The 17,315-nt window shown below is 36.1% G+C and overlaps 1 protein-coding gene across 2 annotated transcripts in view; it reads left to right on the top strand.

Moving 5' to 3' along the window:
- LOC139109770 (alkaline phosphatase) overlaps window positions 1-17,315 on the top strand; it is a 147,665-nt gene that overhangs the window by 15,214 nt on the left and 115,136 nt on the right. For both annotated transcript variants that reach the window (XM_070669088.1, XM_070669089.1), the window contains one exon: window positions 7,904-8,151. In XM_070669088.1, coding sequence (XP_070525189.1) covers window positions 7,904-8,151 — 248 coding nt within the window. The remainder of the gene's footprint in view (window positions 1-7,903; window positions 8,152-17,315) is intronic.

Genomic DNA, 17,315 nt, shown 5'->3' with positions numbered 1-17,315 from the left:
GCATAAGAAATACAATCTCTCGAGTAAACCGAAAAACTTTATTGTTGCACTTTTATTCTGTTTTACGATGGTGTCCCGCGATCATAAATATCCTTTCGTATACGTTACAAACTCGAGAAGGGTGCGAATATTTCGCGGTACGAAATGTACGGATTTAAATGGTAACTGCATCTGTTGTTGAATTACGATCCCTAAAATCAATGAGTATATTGAATAATTGCTTTAGTGTAGATTAACCAGTTTGACCAATATTTCGATTTGGTTTCAGACATTATTTCCATAAAATTAATACAATAAATGTTAATTCTATCTTCGATCGTTTGAGTATTAAAACGAAGTATTATATGTATAACACCTTATTCCTTCATTTAACTCGAAGTGCAAACGTTACTTTACCAGAAACTCATTTAAAAATTAGTTAGAAAGATATTTAATCCCGAATATCAAAAAGTTGCGAAGAAAAATGAAAAAAAAAAAAAAAAAAAAAAAAAAAAAAGGAGGCTACGATCAAACTTTCATTAAGAAAAGGTGATTCTAAATTGTTCAAAGAATTCATTAATGTAAAAGGAGTACAAAAAGTTAAAATACTTTTACGTAAAGATAATTCGATTCTTTTTTTATTTCGTTATATTAATGATGCCTTGATATGTACTGAATAACACGTAAATTATTTGCAATTATATTCCGTTTGTTATAGAGATAAAAAAGATTAATTTATAATTCCACGATTTAACAAAATCGAGGGTTTTTTTTTTGCAAACTCTTCGGAATATTTCACTATTTTGTGATCTCGCCCATAATTGTGCTCTGGAAATATTTTCAACATGCAACTTTTCTAAAAATATCGTTTTTCGGTCAGGATTAGGGCAATTAACCTGCCACAGGCAGCGAAGCATTCAACGTCCGGTGTAATCTCTCACGCAACGCGCAAGAGATCCTTCGATATATTTTCATTGCTAGCCTTTGAGTTTGCGAAATTGATCGTGTTAGTGCGGAGGGAATTTATATATGCCGAGGCCGAACTCGATCCGAATTTATATCGCGCGACTTCTCGGCACGATCGCGCACCGAGTTTATTCGGCAAGTGCGTCCAAGCGCGGGAAAAATGGTAATGGCTCGTTAAAAAGCGAGCGGCTGAATGGTACCCTCGCCCTTTAAAAGAGCGCGATCAGTCATCAGGCCACTCTCTGCATTGTAAATGGCACAACCCCCGCGTCTAATAGAAAGCGAGACGTCAGCCTCCGTTAAAGGGTGCGGCGTGTGAAAATTTGCGTGGTTACCCGCAACTTTTTCTTCAGTCGCGCGGATATCTGCATCGCAGATGCGGCAGGTGAAAAAAAGTTCTCGCGGCTTTTCGCCGCTGCCACAGAGAGGGTTATTATAAATCGAGTCGATCGTTTGTAAATATTTAACCTTTGCGCCCTCATTTCGTTTGCACGCAGCTACTTCGGCTTTGCTTCACCCGACGGGGATATAATTTTTGCATAGTTTTTCGCGGAGATGGTTATTTGTAAAATACGCCGCACGTGTTCAGAGACGTCGGAGTCATTTTGCTGAATACGTGAATTATGCGAGAAATGTGTGCGTGTATTATAAGTTTTTATATTAGGCATTAAAAGCAGTATTTCTTTCTATTTACTTCAATTCGATATACGTACACGAACGTGATGTATAAAATGCGAAATATGAACTTTGACATATCCCATTCGCCGAGCGATTTGTAGCCATTGACGGGGATGCAAAATTTTTATATCGAATTTTCGATATGAAAAGCTCGAATTCCGTACTATCGTGGCCACACAAGGCATTCGCATAATTCGAAATCGCGCGCACGACGTAATTCCCCCGGAGACACCCTCGGGATATTCATTTCTTAAACATTTCAGTCCACGTTCACTCAAATTCAATCATCGAACCTTCACATTTCATCGCTGCGCTCGCATTTTCTCACGTCATAGTCGCTATATATTAGACATATTTATCTCTATGCACGTGAAATGTGTAGTTAATTTCCCTTGAAAACGAGAAGTTACGGTTGAATAATTAATAGATACTAGCTACGACAGCAACGTTTGGTTAACCGCCGGCGTGTTAAGCTCTCCTTGTGTTCGTATCATGAGCAGTGACCTGAGTAAGCGGTAATTACAGTAACTCGACCGCGCGCGCGATGTATATATTGTACGGAAACCCTCTATTATCGCCGTAATTCTTCCGCGATAGCTTTCTCTTAATTACGAATTTTGCGGGATCGAAACGCGGGGGCTCTTTAAACGTTATCGCATACCCCTATTAGAATTATTTTCTTGCACGCGCGCGATTTTCTACCACTTGCGCTATCTCGGTAAACGTGATTCCCGCGATCTTTCGATTACGTAAGCAAAACGATCGCGAGCGCCGGTGATAAACTTAAGGAGGCGATAATGTTGTTTCGGTTAACTTACACAGTACATAGCTTCGAGCGATTCGCGCGGCGCAGCGGCGATGGAAAATTAAAGTCGCAATCGCGAATCTGTTCTTCATCGGTGAAAAATCCAATACGCTTCGCATCTCGCGTTGTATTTCAACATCATCGTTTACAGTTTCACGATTGTATCCTCAAAAATATCACGAACCGTTGCACGGCCATTTAACGATCACGTACATAGTCGATTCCATTTTTTCAGTCGTCTAACAAAATAAAAAAATAAAAAAAAAAAGAGCAAAAAGAGAGAAATCGTTCGACACTATGCGCTTTGCCAATTTTAACGGGTACATCGTTCCAAACAAAAGAGATACATTTTTTTTTGTAGAGTTAGGAAAGGTACGTCAAGTTCATTCAAGTTCTTTGAGCTTGGATGCATCTCTGATACTATAGTAAAAATGTAACAAATCCGTAGAAAACGTTACAGTAAAGTAAAAAAAAAAAATATTTTTACGTTTCTAGTTTAGATTATCAAACTTGTTGTACGCTTTACGATCAAATTCACGCAATTAATCGTTGAAGAAAGCTATGTTCGTGCACAATATGCTATTTTCGTGCATAATATGTAAATTGCTCCCAACAGGACGAGTAGGATGCTGGGAGCTATTTGAAATGAAACTCTGGGAACTTGAAGTCTCTTGAGAATTTCAGATCTCGGCTTATATTAATTACGAAGCACCAATCAACTATACATATATACAGTCTCATAATTTATTTATATATGCCTGCAGGTCAGAAACGAATCGACTACAGGTTTAAAGTTCGTTTTATACGACGTATATAGTATATATATATATTTTTTTTTTAATTAAAAAAATATGTCGAGCACATTATTTTAGGAATAATATTGAAATGATATTATAAATTATAAAAACAGTCAGATTTTATATCTATGAAATATTGAACGTGTTGTATAAACGTTATAAATGTCGTTCAAATATAATGCATGCAATATTTTTTTAATCGCGATTTAACGTATAAAACTGATTATGAATAGTTCTTTATAATTTCATTTTACATTTTTTTTTATATATAAAATATCTATTCGTAACATTTTTTAATTTTATATCCTATTATAACATTTTTTCTCAATATATTATTTTGAATTTAATTTACTGAAAAACAAATTAACAATTAATATTTTTTTTTGTACTGGTAGAGATGATTCACATATTTTAACCACGGGCAAAAATTTAATGTTACCGTAAACGTAGATAATTTGTCTTAATTCTCCCGTCTCAAAAAAGCCGCGTCAGATCGAATCGAAATTATTGCTGTTGCTTTTTTCGTGATGTTAATTCGTTCTCTCGGCCTGTTTCGTATACCGCGAGAGCAAATGTCAGTTTTAATATTTATGCAAATTTCACACTTAATATGAAGAAACGCGCTACCGTCGGACTTAATATTTTTTTATATTGTCGCTAGGAGATTCGAAAGATTAATTTTGGATAGCTACGTACGTCGCCGAGATTGCTTGCCGCGGTTGTCGTACGTTGCGACGTGATCGGTCAGCTGTGCCGGTCGAAGTCCTCGCACCGCGCGCGCGAGAGACACGCATTCGCGCACGCACACGCGGCCCGCTGCCCGGACACTAGCAGAGGGATAAAGTGGGTTACCAGTGCGTCAGTTGACCTACCTCACTGCAGCGTGGTCGGCGAGACAGGCATCACACTAGTAAGAGACGATGCGAACATAGCGCGCGCGAGCCAAAGCTTCTGCTTATCGCTCGCAGCGAGAAACAAACGCGCACGACCTGGTCGCGGTAATTCAGTGGCCAGATTGTCGTTGAAAGTTATCATTAAATGTAAAGCCGTTGTCGTTCACGTAGAAGAATCAAGAGTAAATGACGCACGCTCTGTAATGTCTAATTTTCGTATAAAATTTAGAAGGTAAAATTTTGGGAAATAAAATTACATTTTACGTTCAACAATTTCTATGATAGACTGCGTTAAAACGTTCAAAGTTTTTTTATATTTATTTTATTTTATATTTTTAAGACAAACGTACGATATTTAATTCTGCCTTTCATCTAAATACTGCCGCATATATCAGTTTATTAAACGAATTTTATTGCAAAGTTTGCACAAAGTGCGTTTAAAGGAGCAGGTGTTTAAAGAAAGAAAGAACATATTTTAATCTTGTATGCCGATGCAATTAAAATTAGCCGTGTGTAAATTATTAGGTCTTTGCAGAATATTCAAAGGAGTTGGAGACTGCCGTCAGCAAGTAGTCGGCATTATACGCTCACGACAACTTTCGTTTGATCATAGAGCTTGCGTTATAACTGCCAATGAAACTCGCTCTATAGCCTTCTTAGTGCGACCTATTCTTTAATCTACGTCGAAGTTTTCATAATTTTTATCGTAGTTGCCTTCCATTTTTCTTGACGACAAAAATTTAGACTATACGGAGGATCCGGAAAAAGGACGCTTTTAAGAGTATCTAGCGAAGTTTGCTTTTTAAAAGGAACGTTCCACTTTATGTTTTCTCAAGTTGGTTGCAGACCGAGAGAAAAATCATTCTTTGTAAAATTGATTATGCATTATGGATGGTCGCAAACCTGAGTTTCTTGAATTTTTCTTAGGAATGTTATGAAAAGTTATCCCTGATTAAATTGAAAAATAAATTCTTACATTATCAAGCAGTATTAAAAGGATTATGAGAAGTTTACAATTAAAAAAATTTTTTTTTTTTTTTTGGATAACGTTATACTCGAAGAGAAAGAGTTCGATCTCGTTATTAGACACACGCGCATGCACGTCTCTTATCGTGCCTTCGTTTCTAAGAATCGGTGACTATTGAAATTTTTATTTAAGTCTTTTATCTGATTTGTATAAGAAGCCCTCTTGGGGGATAAGCAGTTCTTTTCTCAAAGTTGTTCGGGACTCCCGGCGGAATCTTTGGATAATTTTCTTACGTTGGTTTTCCCGCTTTTTCTTTCCATTTTTTTTCTTTTTTTTTTTAACGATTCTTTCTTAGCGCTACTCCGCTTTGTTAATGTCTTTCTCACTATCATACTCGCGCACTTAACAATCGCATTTCGCGCAAGCGTGCTGGCGCAAGTAAACCATTTGTGTGCTGCGCGAATTCTTAAGCTGGAAATTTTACTGCGACGTTTTTGTGGTCGCGCAGAGTCGTCGCCATTTAACATCCTCTTAACGAAGATTCCACCGTGAGATATAAAACTTAAACGTCGCCGGGACTTTGTCAGTTTCCGTACGCGGTAGAATCGTGTTGATAATTTTAGTTACCATTGTTATAGTCGTGCAGCTATAAATGGGGCTGGATTAGTATACTCGCGAAATCCGATAAAGCTATTTAAATAGGATTTTATATCGTCATTGCGTAGATATCCGGATATCGGGGTAACGCATTTGTGGAATTATGCGTTTGATAATATGCGCAAGTATTGTGCTTCACGTAATCGTTGGCTTAAGCGATAAAATATTTCACTCTTTAAATTTTTTTGTTCATTCAAAGTTATTTGTACGATCGGATTTATCTTCTATTAATATCAAAGTAAAAAATCTGCAGTAAGAAGTACAGAAATAATATTTGAACTTAGACATACTATTTTAGCTATAATTTATTTTTAATTACACACGTGTTAACTTTTTTATTTTAAAACTGAAGGCTGAATAACAATCGCAATTGTATCGATTAATTTAAAAAGTGTCTATGCACACTTTGTTTAAATTTGATTAAAAATTGATTTAAAATGCAATCGCGAGTTTTATGAACAGGTAACTGCGGCTCATGTGGCAAGCTAATAAAGTCATTTACTGAATTTACGAAATGATTTTATTACCGTGCAAAAATTTGTATTTCTTTTATTTTGCGCTGATTGCCAATTGTCCTCGAATTGATGGCCTCGCAGTGAACAACAACGCTCGTCATTAGAATGACGTTTCTGCCGCATGGAGTATTATTAATCAAACTTTGTGATAGAATTCAAAAAAAAAATTTAAAAATGACAGCACCGTTCAGCCGTGATATGCAAACGCGAGCTCGTCATGTCTAAAATGCATACAGAAGTGTTGTGTTCGCGCCGCGGCGTTTCTTATTCTGCCGAATATATTTCGACGATGCTTGTCTCGTCCAACGTGAACTCCGAGGCTATTTCTCACGGTAAAACCCATCAGACTCACGACGCGCCCGGATTAACGACATGCGGGAAGAATCAGCGGAAGTGCGAGTCGGCGAATGAAACACTCGCGAAATAGCGCGTCTCGCGTATTTTCGCGCTGCGGGCAGTCGGCGTCGTACAGTTTAAATTTTCCATGAATTAGCTGGAACAGTAGCTCCAGGAAAATTTCTGCTTCTTCGTGCCACCGGTTTAAGTTTTGGATAGTTAGTTCAACGCGGAACCTTCCTCCGGCGGGCTGCCGGGTAAATGGACAGACGGATAAGAGTTATTCCGCGTCTTAGCGCGTTTTCGGGATTAATAACTCGAAAAAAAAAAGTTCGGATAGATGTATCAACTTATTACGTGTATTATATCTGGATCGTGGGGTGGTTACCCTTTCGGGTTTAACATCTCCAGTCATTCTACTTTGATCTCCGATCGCTATTTTCGGAAATCCGTTATTGCATTGGTTTATGACACTTTATGGATCAAGCGGAAACGGTTGAACTTACCTATTATCGAGCCGTAACGGGGAATTGCTATGGGAATCGGAGAAACCGCAACCGCACGGCGGAGGGTTTCGTTTGCCGCAGTTCGGAGAAACTGCTATTTTCGGTAAACCTATTGCTCCAGGCAATATCGCTGCCGAGGTTCAAACGAGATCGTTTAGTCTTAAAACTCACTTGACATGCGACTCTACTTAAGACGTTGCGTATTAAGTTTCACTCCGTTCGGTATAAATTTGGTGTAAAATATGAATGATTCCTCGCTTTTGCTGATTGGAAAGAAAAATCGACGAAGAAGTAGTTTTATATGAGGAAGATAAAATTTTTTTAAATATATATTATAGCTTTAAATATTATTTTTACATTTTTAACGAGCAGTTATATGTCAGGATTTTGCGAGGCCAGACACGGTCTTTTTTTTTTTTTTAATGAAAAATCAGCAATATTAACTTTATCACGCTTTGCGCGATAAAAAACGATTGTGCCGGCGGATTAAAACGACATATAGTAGATTGCAGAAAAAAGAGAAGGGAAAGCGAGAGGGGAAAAAGCCGAGGGAGAGAGAGAGAGAGGATAAAAAAAAGAAACACGAGCGACGTTATCCCGCGAATATAATTTGAAGTTTACGTATCGGGGGAGGAGAGCAAAACGACTCTGCGTAAATACAAATTGTTGACCCGTCTTTTCTGAGACTCGAGTCCGGTTATGTGCGACCCGTGGCAATGTTTCATTTCGCAATTGTGACGATGTCGCCGATCCGATTACATTCCTCGTGCGTGATATATATATCAGGACGATGTTTGTTCGCAGAAAGGGAGGTTTGGTATGAAACAGCGACGCGAGCAATCGAGACGCGGATCAGGGAGGCAGCGAGCAGCAGCGTCAGCGGCACGACGCCGCCGGCCGGAGTGGCACGCGGCGTCGTCCTCTTTGTCGGCGACGGCATGGGGATGAGCACCCTTACGGCGGCGAGGATCCTCGCGGGTCAGCGTCACGGGAATCCGGGTGAGGAGACGCAACTCGCGTGGGAGAGATTTCCGGCGGTGGCGTTGGCACGGGTGAGTACAGAGAATATGCACATCATTTTTCCGCCTCTTTCTGTTCTCTTTTTTTTTTCCCCCCTTTGGTAACGCTGCACGTAGAACCGTTACTTTACGTGCATCAAATTTGTTGCGGTAAACTGTCCGGGGTCGAAGCACGCAAATCGTTAAATTGGCGCACGTAAGACCGAAGATTTACGTGTTGCGTCGAGTTCACTGTAAATTGGAAATTGAAAAATGTCTTCGAACGAACGCAAACGACGTTTTGTATAAGGCGAGTCATACTTGCTGCGCTGAAGCATAAATTTTTAGTATGCCTGAGTGGTTAAACACGTTTCGTTTTCGAGAAAAATTTTGTTAACAAGTTTAACGAAGTATTGGGCACGGGTATAATTTACACATTAGTTGTGCTTAATTAATAATCGTACATACACGTATAGGAACAAAGTTTTTATAAAAATTTATATTATTATTACACGTTTATAAAGTTTAAATTTTTTTTTTAATATTTTTAATATTTTAGAATTATTTTCTTTTGGGAATTTTTGTGCATAAATAATCGATGGTAAATATGATACTTCAGCTTGCCCGGATATTTGGCTTCTTATTGTATAACCTCTCTTGTTGACTTTGTGAATTCCTTGGTAAAGTTAAATTTTTCTTTGGCAAAAATTGGATCGGATATTATTTTTCAGAATTCAATTTTGTCGCATGAAATACTTCGATAACTATGCATGAAATGAAAATTCTATGTCGCGATAAAATATGTATGTACAAAATAACAGATAAATAACTAGAACATAGAATTTTATTAGGTATTTATCTGCGTTAGATGTCGATAAAACTTTGACTTTTAATGGTTTTTAATTAAAGAATTGCTGTTATCTCGAACTTTTTCTTAATTAGGTGATTTTTATGGTCGAAAGTGATTACGACATCTAATATCTATAACATTTGTGATCTATGCAGATTACACGGGTCGCGCATACGTAATTTTTTAAATATTTTTTTCTCTCCAGTTATAACGTGGATAACTTCGAGAAATTGCTGATGGTCGTTTATAATATGCGGGAAGAAAAAATTCAATGTGCTGAATTCACTTCGTTAAGGCAGCGAGATATTTGCATGCAAATTTAATCGAAACGTGTGTACACACACTTCTACACGGATCACAGATCGCTTATTCGTATTTTAATTAAGCTCATGGTAAAACGCTTATATGTTTTTCGTTTGTCGCGGACATATTTCGCATCAAGCATTACAAACAAAAGAATTCGCGTAATTAAATAATATTCGTGTCGCGGTTAATTAATATGATTAATGTAACATTTGTTAGTCTTGTTTTGCAAACGAATTGGTTAGGACTCTTGTTTCTCCTCCTTATTTTTGAATTTTTCGACATGTTAGGGTTTCTATGCCAATTTTATTTCGAATTTTCTTCAATTTTCCTCGGTAAACAAAGAGACAACGGATCGTAATTAACTTTGGAAGATGGAATTGAGAGAATAATTTAGCGTTGCTGGGAGATTTATTTTTATTCACACTTCTTTGCTATTTTAAGAAAGTTGAAGATTTTTCATCTGTCATTCTTTATTATATTAATTTATCAGTTCATAAAGCGAACATTTTTAATAATATACTAGAACGTTATTTGAATTAATTTACTTTTAAGAATTTAAATAAGTAACGAAATTTTAATATAAAGTAAAAGAAAAAAAAGCATTTTACTGCAATCTAATCTTAGCTAAATTTTATCTTAACAGGAATTTAATTCAGAATTTATTTATTAAGATGCTTTTCTTCAAAAATTAAAATGCTTAAAGTTAAAGTACAGTATATTTTTTAAATAAAATTATCGGAAGTTTTAAAACTTTCTTAAAAAAAAAAAAATTATTATCTGTGTACGATGACTTTTTATAATTATTACATTAATTAGAAATTTCTCTTTTTTGGTCAAACATTATACTATAACTTGTCAGAAAAATGTGTGCTCAAGATCAAGGTACACTTTTTAAACTTGAAATTATACGTGACGTGCTACAAGCTATCCGTTGTCGAAATTTGTTTTCCGTAAGGGGATTCAAACATCCATCACGAACCGATATCGGTGTTTGCGCACAAATGCGCAACCGTGTATGTATTATCCCTTCACGTTCGCCGTGAATCGTTCTGTTTCCTATCCACCCTTTCGGGCGTGGTTCTTCTCTACTTTTCACTCTAAGAGTGGCGCATTCCGAAGCTATCGAGAATCTATGGGGCATGAAACTTCTCCAGTGAGTGAAATCTCGAAGGATTTTAACGCTCTAACTCTGCATTGATTACGGACTTGCTTATTACCCGGTTGATATAATCTCACCTTCTCTTCTCTCGAGTAGATATTGAAAGCGAGCGAGTTTTCAGTTTAAGTGAGCTTTTGAATTTATGAGATACTTTCGTAGAACGTAAGACGCTCCGCATATGACGTACGAAACTTTACTCGAAAAATTTCTTTTATAATTTCACCGAGTCTTCTCTCCGGTTTTTCGTGGTGAAAAAAAAAAAATAAAATAAAAGCGTGCCGTAAAACGTTATAGAACTTTTAACTTTCGTGCTTTATAAATTTGTGCCGTTTTAGCAATACGCTAATTTGCGCAAATATCGACTTTGCCGTTGCATTAACTCTCGATGGTGGAAAGTAAATATTATCTCTGCGAATTGAAGCGGCACCGAGGCGGCCCCATGCGCTACGTCGTCGCAGAACCTTTTCTTTACCTCGTAATTTTTCCTGTTCTTTGTCAAGTAATATTATTGTTTCTCGTTCCTTTCTGCTGCCGTCTCTAGCACTCTTGTCCCTCGGTGACGCACCTGGGAAGTGTTGTTAGTCGGGAACAAAGTTTCTCGAATAGTCCCCTGGGAACTCCCTTACAGGACTAGACTTGGTGTTGATAGGGGACTTGTTTATTTTCCTGCAGATGTAAGCAGGGCAGCGTATACAACAGTCTCTAAACGAAAACAAAGTACAAGCTGGGCATTGTGCAATAAATATGGGTGGGCCATAACTTTAAGTAGTTTAGCGATCAACTGCCGTGCTTAAAATGTGCATTGCACTACGTGGGGATCCTTGGAATTTAATTTGCAATTTTCTAAACCGATGAAACAACATTTATGGAACAAATATTGTTAATCTTGAGCTAATGAATATGCTAAAGCGTGTGAACGTAATTGAATGGCTAGTCAGCACAATATCTTGGCTCGTAAGATTATCAAATTTTACATTATCATTACGTTAGTAAATTTTTTTATAACTTTTTAATAAAATCTTAATAGGCTCGCGTTTGTTTAACCTTAATTTTAATTTTACTACCGAACTGGAAGCCCGTATAGCTTTTTTATCCTCCTCGCGAGTAAATTTTTTTTTTTATACTACATTTGACGCTCGAGATTTCTCATATTTTATTTACATAGAAAAGCGTACGAAAATGTGTTATTCATGACATTAATATTTGATTTTGCAGTGTGTATCGCACGTAATTGCTCTGTACAATCGATTGTTAACCTTAAGCATTAACCGATCATCAAATAACATGACACCTGCACGATTGGGTATATATATACCTCAACGGTAGTGCGTCCCGCATCACCGGTCTAACGATTTATTGTCGAAACACGTAGTATGTGACATTTATCAGGATAATAATTAATTGTGGGTTGCACAAGGGAGGCGCAAGAATGACTAATGGCTAAACCACCCTCGCATTGAACCGACATCGATCACTCGCATATTTGCCATCTTCGAAACCCTTGGAAAATATAAATCGTGACTCCGATGTTTTCAAAGTTTAGCTGCGGATTAAGTTTGCGTAGCAAACAAAATATTTAAAACACCTTTAAATCATTGCAGATTATTCGTTTATGTAATAAGCGAGTGAACGAGTTATACGCGAAAGTAGGACGGGTAGATTAAGTTGCACGGTGCCGAAATGCTGGTAAATAATTACACGTTTTGACAATAAAATAAATGTATACGCGAACGCGTCTTTGTGACTAATGAACATAGGGAAAAGTGACACCACGAAATTGGGTTACATTAGTAATGACGCTTTTGCATGGAAAGAGATATATGAAAAGAGTAACAATATCACTAAAGGCAAATAAATTACTTAAATCACCGGCGACGTAAAGTATTCCGTCTGTACAGATTTTCGCGGACACACGCTGATTAAGTCTCTTCGCCGTGCTTTGAATATTTCGCGCTGTTAAATTTTTGAATTTTCTTTTTTCAACGCCGAGAATGACCGCGATGAGAAATACAAAGAGTCGGACACTGAGTCAAAGCGGCAGTCGGAATGGGACGAGCTTCTATTCTCTTCTTCCCCCTCTAGTCCGCAAACATAAAAATAATTCTGCACTCGAAACGCCTGCCCACTGACACGTTTTTCATCGTAAATTGCGTCAATTTAATCGAGGCACGGTCCGCTAAATATCGGACAAATTGCGCGAAATTTACAATTGCGCGTTTCATTTTGCATCGCTTTACCATGAAGTTTTCCCTTGACACATTTCCAAATAACATATTTAAGAGTGAGCTCTTTCAAACGTTTAATGCAGAGGTATGTTTCCAAGTGTGGGTAATTTATTTAAAACAATGAAAATTTTATTAAATTTGATTTTGTGATACGGAAAAACAAAGATTATTTATATGTATCTTATTGCTAGAAAGGAATTCTAATTTTATTACGCTTCTATTAATTTCTATTTCTTTCTATTAATTCTTTTTTTTTAATAAAATAATCTAAATTATCTGACAAATTTCTTTGCCAATTATAATACTAGTATCATTGATAAAAAATTAAACGCAATAATTAAAAAATGTTGCGAAAACATTTTTTATTCCGAGTATACGTGTACCATAAATAACTTTCCTTAAAACCTTAAATAAACTCCCTTTATGATTCAGGATGTAACCGTACACATTTATTCTCCTAATTTGAATAATTGATTATTTGGAAATTAATGACGTATACACCTCTTTTCAATTTATGCGCCTACATTTTCGGATGTTATTCACGCGGGGTTAATCTCGGTATAAGTAGAAATACGATAAATCCAGCGAGTTGACGCTTCCAATGCGATGGAGCGTACCGTTGCGATTTTCTCTTCCGTTCCGCGTGTATGCATAACACGTTTCGGGCATATTGCGATTCTGCGAGATGTTTCCATCCAACGGTTGCGGCGATCTCTCCGGACGGCCGAAAAGCGAAAATACATTGTAACAAACGACTCGTTTCCGGCGCGACCGAGGCGGGCACGTATCGTAAACAAATGAAGGACCGGGGACAAACTAATGAAACTTGCAAATCGATCACGTAGCAAGAACCGACGAGAAATTCGCAGTTTGATGGCGTAACGCTGCAATGCGCGTTATGAAATAATAATCCGCCGTCGACTCGTCGAAACAAATTAGTTGTAATATTTCACGCGAAGAAAATACGATTAAATGTGGCAACTCTGAATTTACGTCTCAAACAGATGAAATGCATCGACGCGTATTACGCCCGCGTATCGACAATATCATATTTTAACGCGATATGTAATCAAATTGCGGTAGAACACAATTTACGGATGTCTAATGTAAACTTGCGCTGGAAACAATTCATTGACAGCGGGAATATCTGTTCATTGAACGCGCATAGATACATCGGCAAAATTACGTTGACGTATAATACCATTGACAGCGATAGAATTCGATGACGATGCTCCGTGTACTCGATACAAAAAGGTAAAGAAAATTATTTAAAAAGAACGACGTTAGTTTCTTAATCAGTTTTCACAGTAGTTTATAATTTGTAATCGTAAAACTCTGATTGTGCACTCGCAGTTATACGTAACATTTTTCTTTATCCCTGTTGTTCTGGAAAACTGAATGCAATTTTTTTTAATGGATATGCAAATCTTTGAGTTAACGGTCTTTTTATGCAATGTTAAGTCACACTTTTTAAGTACAGCTCGTAAAATATATGAAGTCGTTATATTTCATGTGAAATGAATTATTATGGAAATTTTTTTTTTTTTTTTCTCAACGTGAAGGCAGCATTTTTATCATTTGTTTCAATGAATATTTATTCGCGTATAACCATATATTGAATAAATAAAATTGTGTATCATAGAATCATATTTCTTTGACGTATGACAATATATAACTTTTTATTATTCAAACTTAATAACATATTTGATGCTCGAAATTCACATATTTTTCAATTTACCTGTATGCTCAAGTTAAAATTGAACGCATCAAAAATATGGTTAAAATTAAAGAATTAAAGTTTGATTCGTGATTCTAAATATATCAAAGAGAATAAATCGTTATTAATAAAAATAAAAAAAAATAAAAATTATATTACATCTATATTAAATTATTTTTATTTTATCACATATTTTATATGCCTCACTTTGAGTACATTTTTCATAGTTACATAGAAGTGTAATGTTTTATAGTGAAATTATGTTTGCAGATTTGTACTTTACCAATGGTTACTCTATTTTATGATTACTTAAACTGTCTATTATTTCCGTGTCGGTGTCAGTTGAACGTTATATCAAGCATAGTGTATGTCTATTGAAACAGATAGAATAACAGATAGCTGTAACGTTGTAATATCACTCTCATGAATCATAGCGAAATGTTTCGCGCATATTCCTAGCTGTCCCGTAATGCTTAAGATAGATTTATACCAGGCATCCCGCAACTACAATATTTTAACAGTATATTCTAAGATTAATGAAATCGCAAATTTTCATCCGTCGTGATTGCAATAATTTCCGATTTATAAACGATTAGCATAAAATATAGGGTAATACTCGCGCGTATGCTTACACATTTCGAAAAAATTTTAATTACGTTCTTTTAACTTAACACGTATAACGCCGGATGTCATAATATTATGGCAGAAATAAAATTTTTCTGAAAATTGTAGTCGTGTTTAATTTTCTTGGGCAAGAAACGTTTTAAATTAATATTACTTTTCTTTATTATACCGGGGCTTGTTTCTTTTGCGTCTCTCACGTGTAAAGAGGACCTCTATTTACGAAGAAATTGGATTTAAGAGGCACGCACTTCATAATCTCTTTCTAGTTGTGCTCGGCTATACTCGGAAAATCGTATCTCCAGGAAGTTGCTTGAAAGTGCCCTTTATTGAAGTTCTCCTGCTTGTATTTTCGTATTTGAGCTGCGCTACTTTCATCAGATTTGTTTTCTATTTGCATACTTCCAAAAGATTTTAGCGGTGCCTCTGCTAAGCATTTCATGTTTTCGCACGAGTGATTTTAGAATAAGCGTAAAGTCAGATAACAGAAATTGCAAACCTTCCGTTAAATTCCGTAAACCACGTTAAAAAGGCATAATTATGTACGCGATGTGCCGCAACTATGGCATTTTGGCTGCCAGTGGTTGAATTGTTTCAGACTCGATGAATATTGGTTGGGCTTTTATCTTTTTACATTCCAATAATCGAGTTCGAAGTTTTCTGTTGTTTATTTAATTTTTTTTTAATATATACGGAGCAATATTTTAATTATTCAATACAGATCAACAACGTAATTCAAGAATAATTTTCTATAAAGTTATTATTCCGCTTATCTGTATTGTTTCGCTATCAATTCACGAAGCGTAATCATTCTTTACAAATACCTAATATGATTACGAGCAGACGCGTTTAATTAACTTTCGCGATTAATAACTTCGTCGTAATAATTAAAGCTGACGATGTTTGATGAGACGACTTGTCTCGAGGAAAGCAAATAGTTTCGAATTCGAGATGCAATAAAGAGTTTTATTAACAATAACTTTATGATTAAATTTCCTATTTATTAATATAATAATTTGCATATTAGTAAATTTCATTACATTATTAGTCAAAACATACGGGTTGTATAAAATATATTTGAAATTCTATTTAATTATTTATAGTAGTAATTAAATTGTATTGCACCTCCCTATGTGTCATTAACTTATTTCAATTCTACATATTGTTCCTTTAAATCTAATTATTTATGCGGTCATTATTTCAATTTCTCTGTATCATTTTGCGTTAATACGAAATGGCATTAGCCTTATTTGACGGTATTTACCGTCGACATTCTAAAGCATTCATTCAACACTCCAAAGCCGCTGCATAAATTACACGATTGTAGAATCTCATCCTTTCCGAATTTATGCATAAGTGCATTGTCTTGTGGCAATTCTCCAACCTGATATTACCGAGGCATTAAGCGCTAATGATGTATTATATCAGCGCATGATTATAATTAAGATTGACTGCCTTCAAGTATAACGCAAATCATAATGCAAATAGGGATACCGCTCGGATATTATTGTCTTGTAAATATTAGACACATAAAATACTTATGCGGATAGAAAATTAATGACTTGCAGCTATAGGCGATCTCAAATTAAAAAAAAATTACAATCCGATCATGAACCGTAATACTCGCCGTAATACTCGCCAACGACTTGCCAATTAAAGCCACCGATTTGCATACGCACGTGTTATCGTTACGTTAGCGGTTGTAAAGTCCGATAGACTATCGAGCGCCCTGTGCTTCCAATGACAAAAGTTTCGCATCAGTAAGCCATTTCCTAATACGATCAATTCCCGAAGGATTAATTAGCCGACGTGGATTTCTAAATAGTACGACAAAATATTTAGTTCTTTTATTAAAAGTGTGTGGCTTTTTTTTTTTAATTCGGCAAGATAAGTAGATTTCACACGAAAAATATTAATAAATAGAACATGATACAGGAAATGAAGATAGGATTGAAATAGAAAGATACGTAGGTAAGAAAAATAATGAAGGAGGATAATAAGATTTCGTGATACGCGTGTCGGTCATTTTGAATTACGGTGCCAACGACGGCGAAGTAAGTGGTAAAGTTTCTTAAAACTTACATTCGAACTGATGACTTTCCGTCAATAAAAGTAGATCATAGTTTGTAACAGACTTACAGAACGTGCCAGAAACTATTTTGGAAAAGTAAGGAGATGGAAACCTGCGCGATCCTAGTAGCAAAACTTTCATTATTGAAGTTGCAGCTGTCAAAACAACACCAAATTGTGTAAAAATATATATCGCGTTTTAAAGAAATGTTTCGTGCAACGGAGAATATGAATTAATTAGAAATATAATGATCCCTAGATTCACGTATA

This window comes from Cardiocondyla obscurior, linkage group LG18 (genome assembly GCF_019399895.1).
Source record: "Cardiocondyla obscurior isolate alpha-2009 linkage group LG18, Cobs3.1, whole genome shotgun sequence".
NCBI classification, from domain to species: Eukaryota; Metazoa; Arthropoda; class Insecta; order Hymenoptera; family Formicidae; genus Cardiocondyla; species Cardiocondyla obscurior.
Note: the sequence above shows the minus strand (reverse complement) of the source record. Positions and strands in the feature narration are given on the sequence as shown.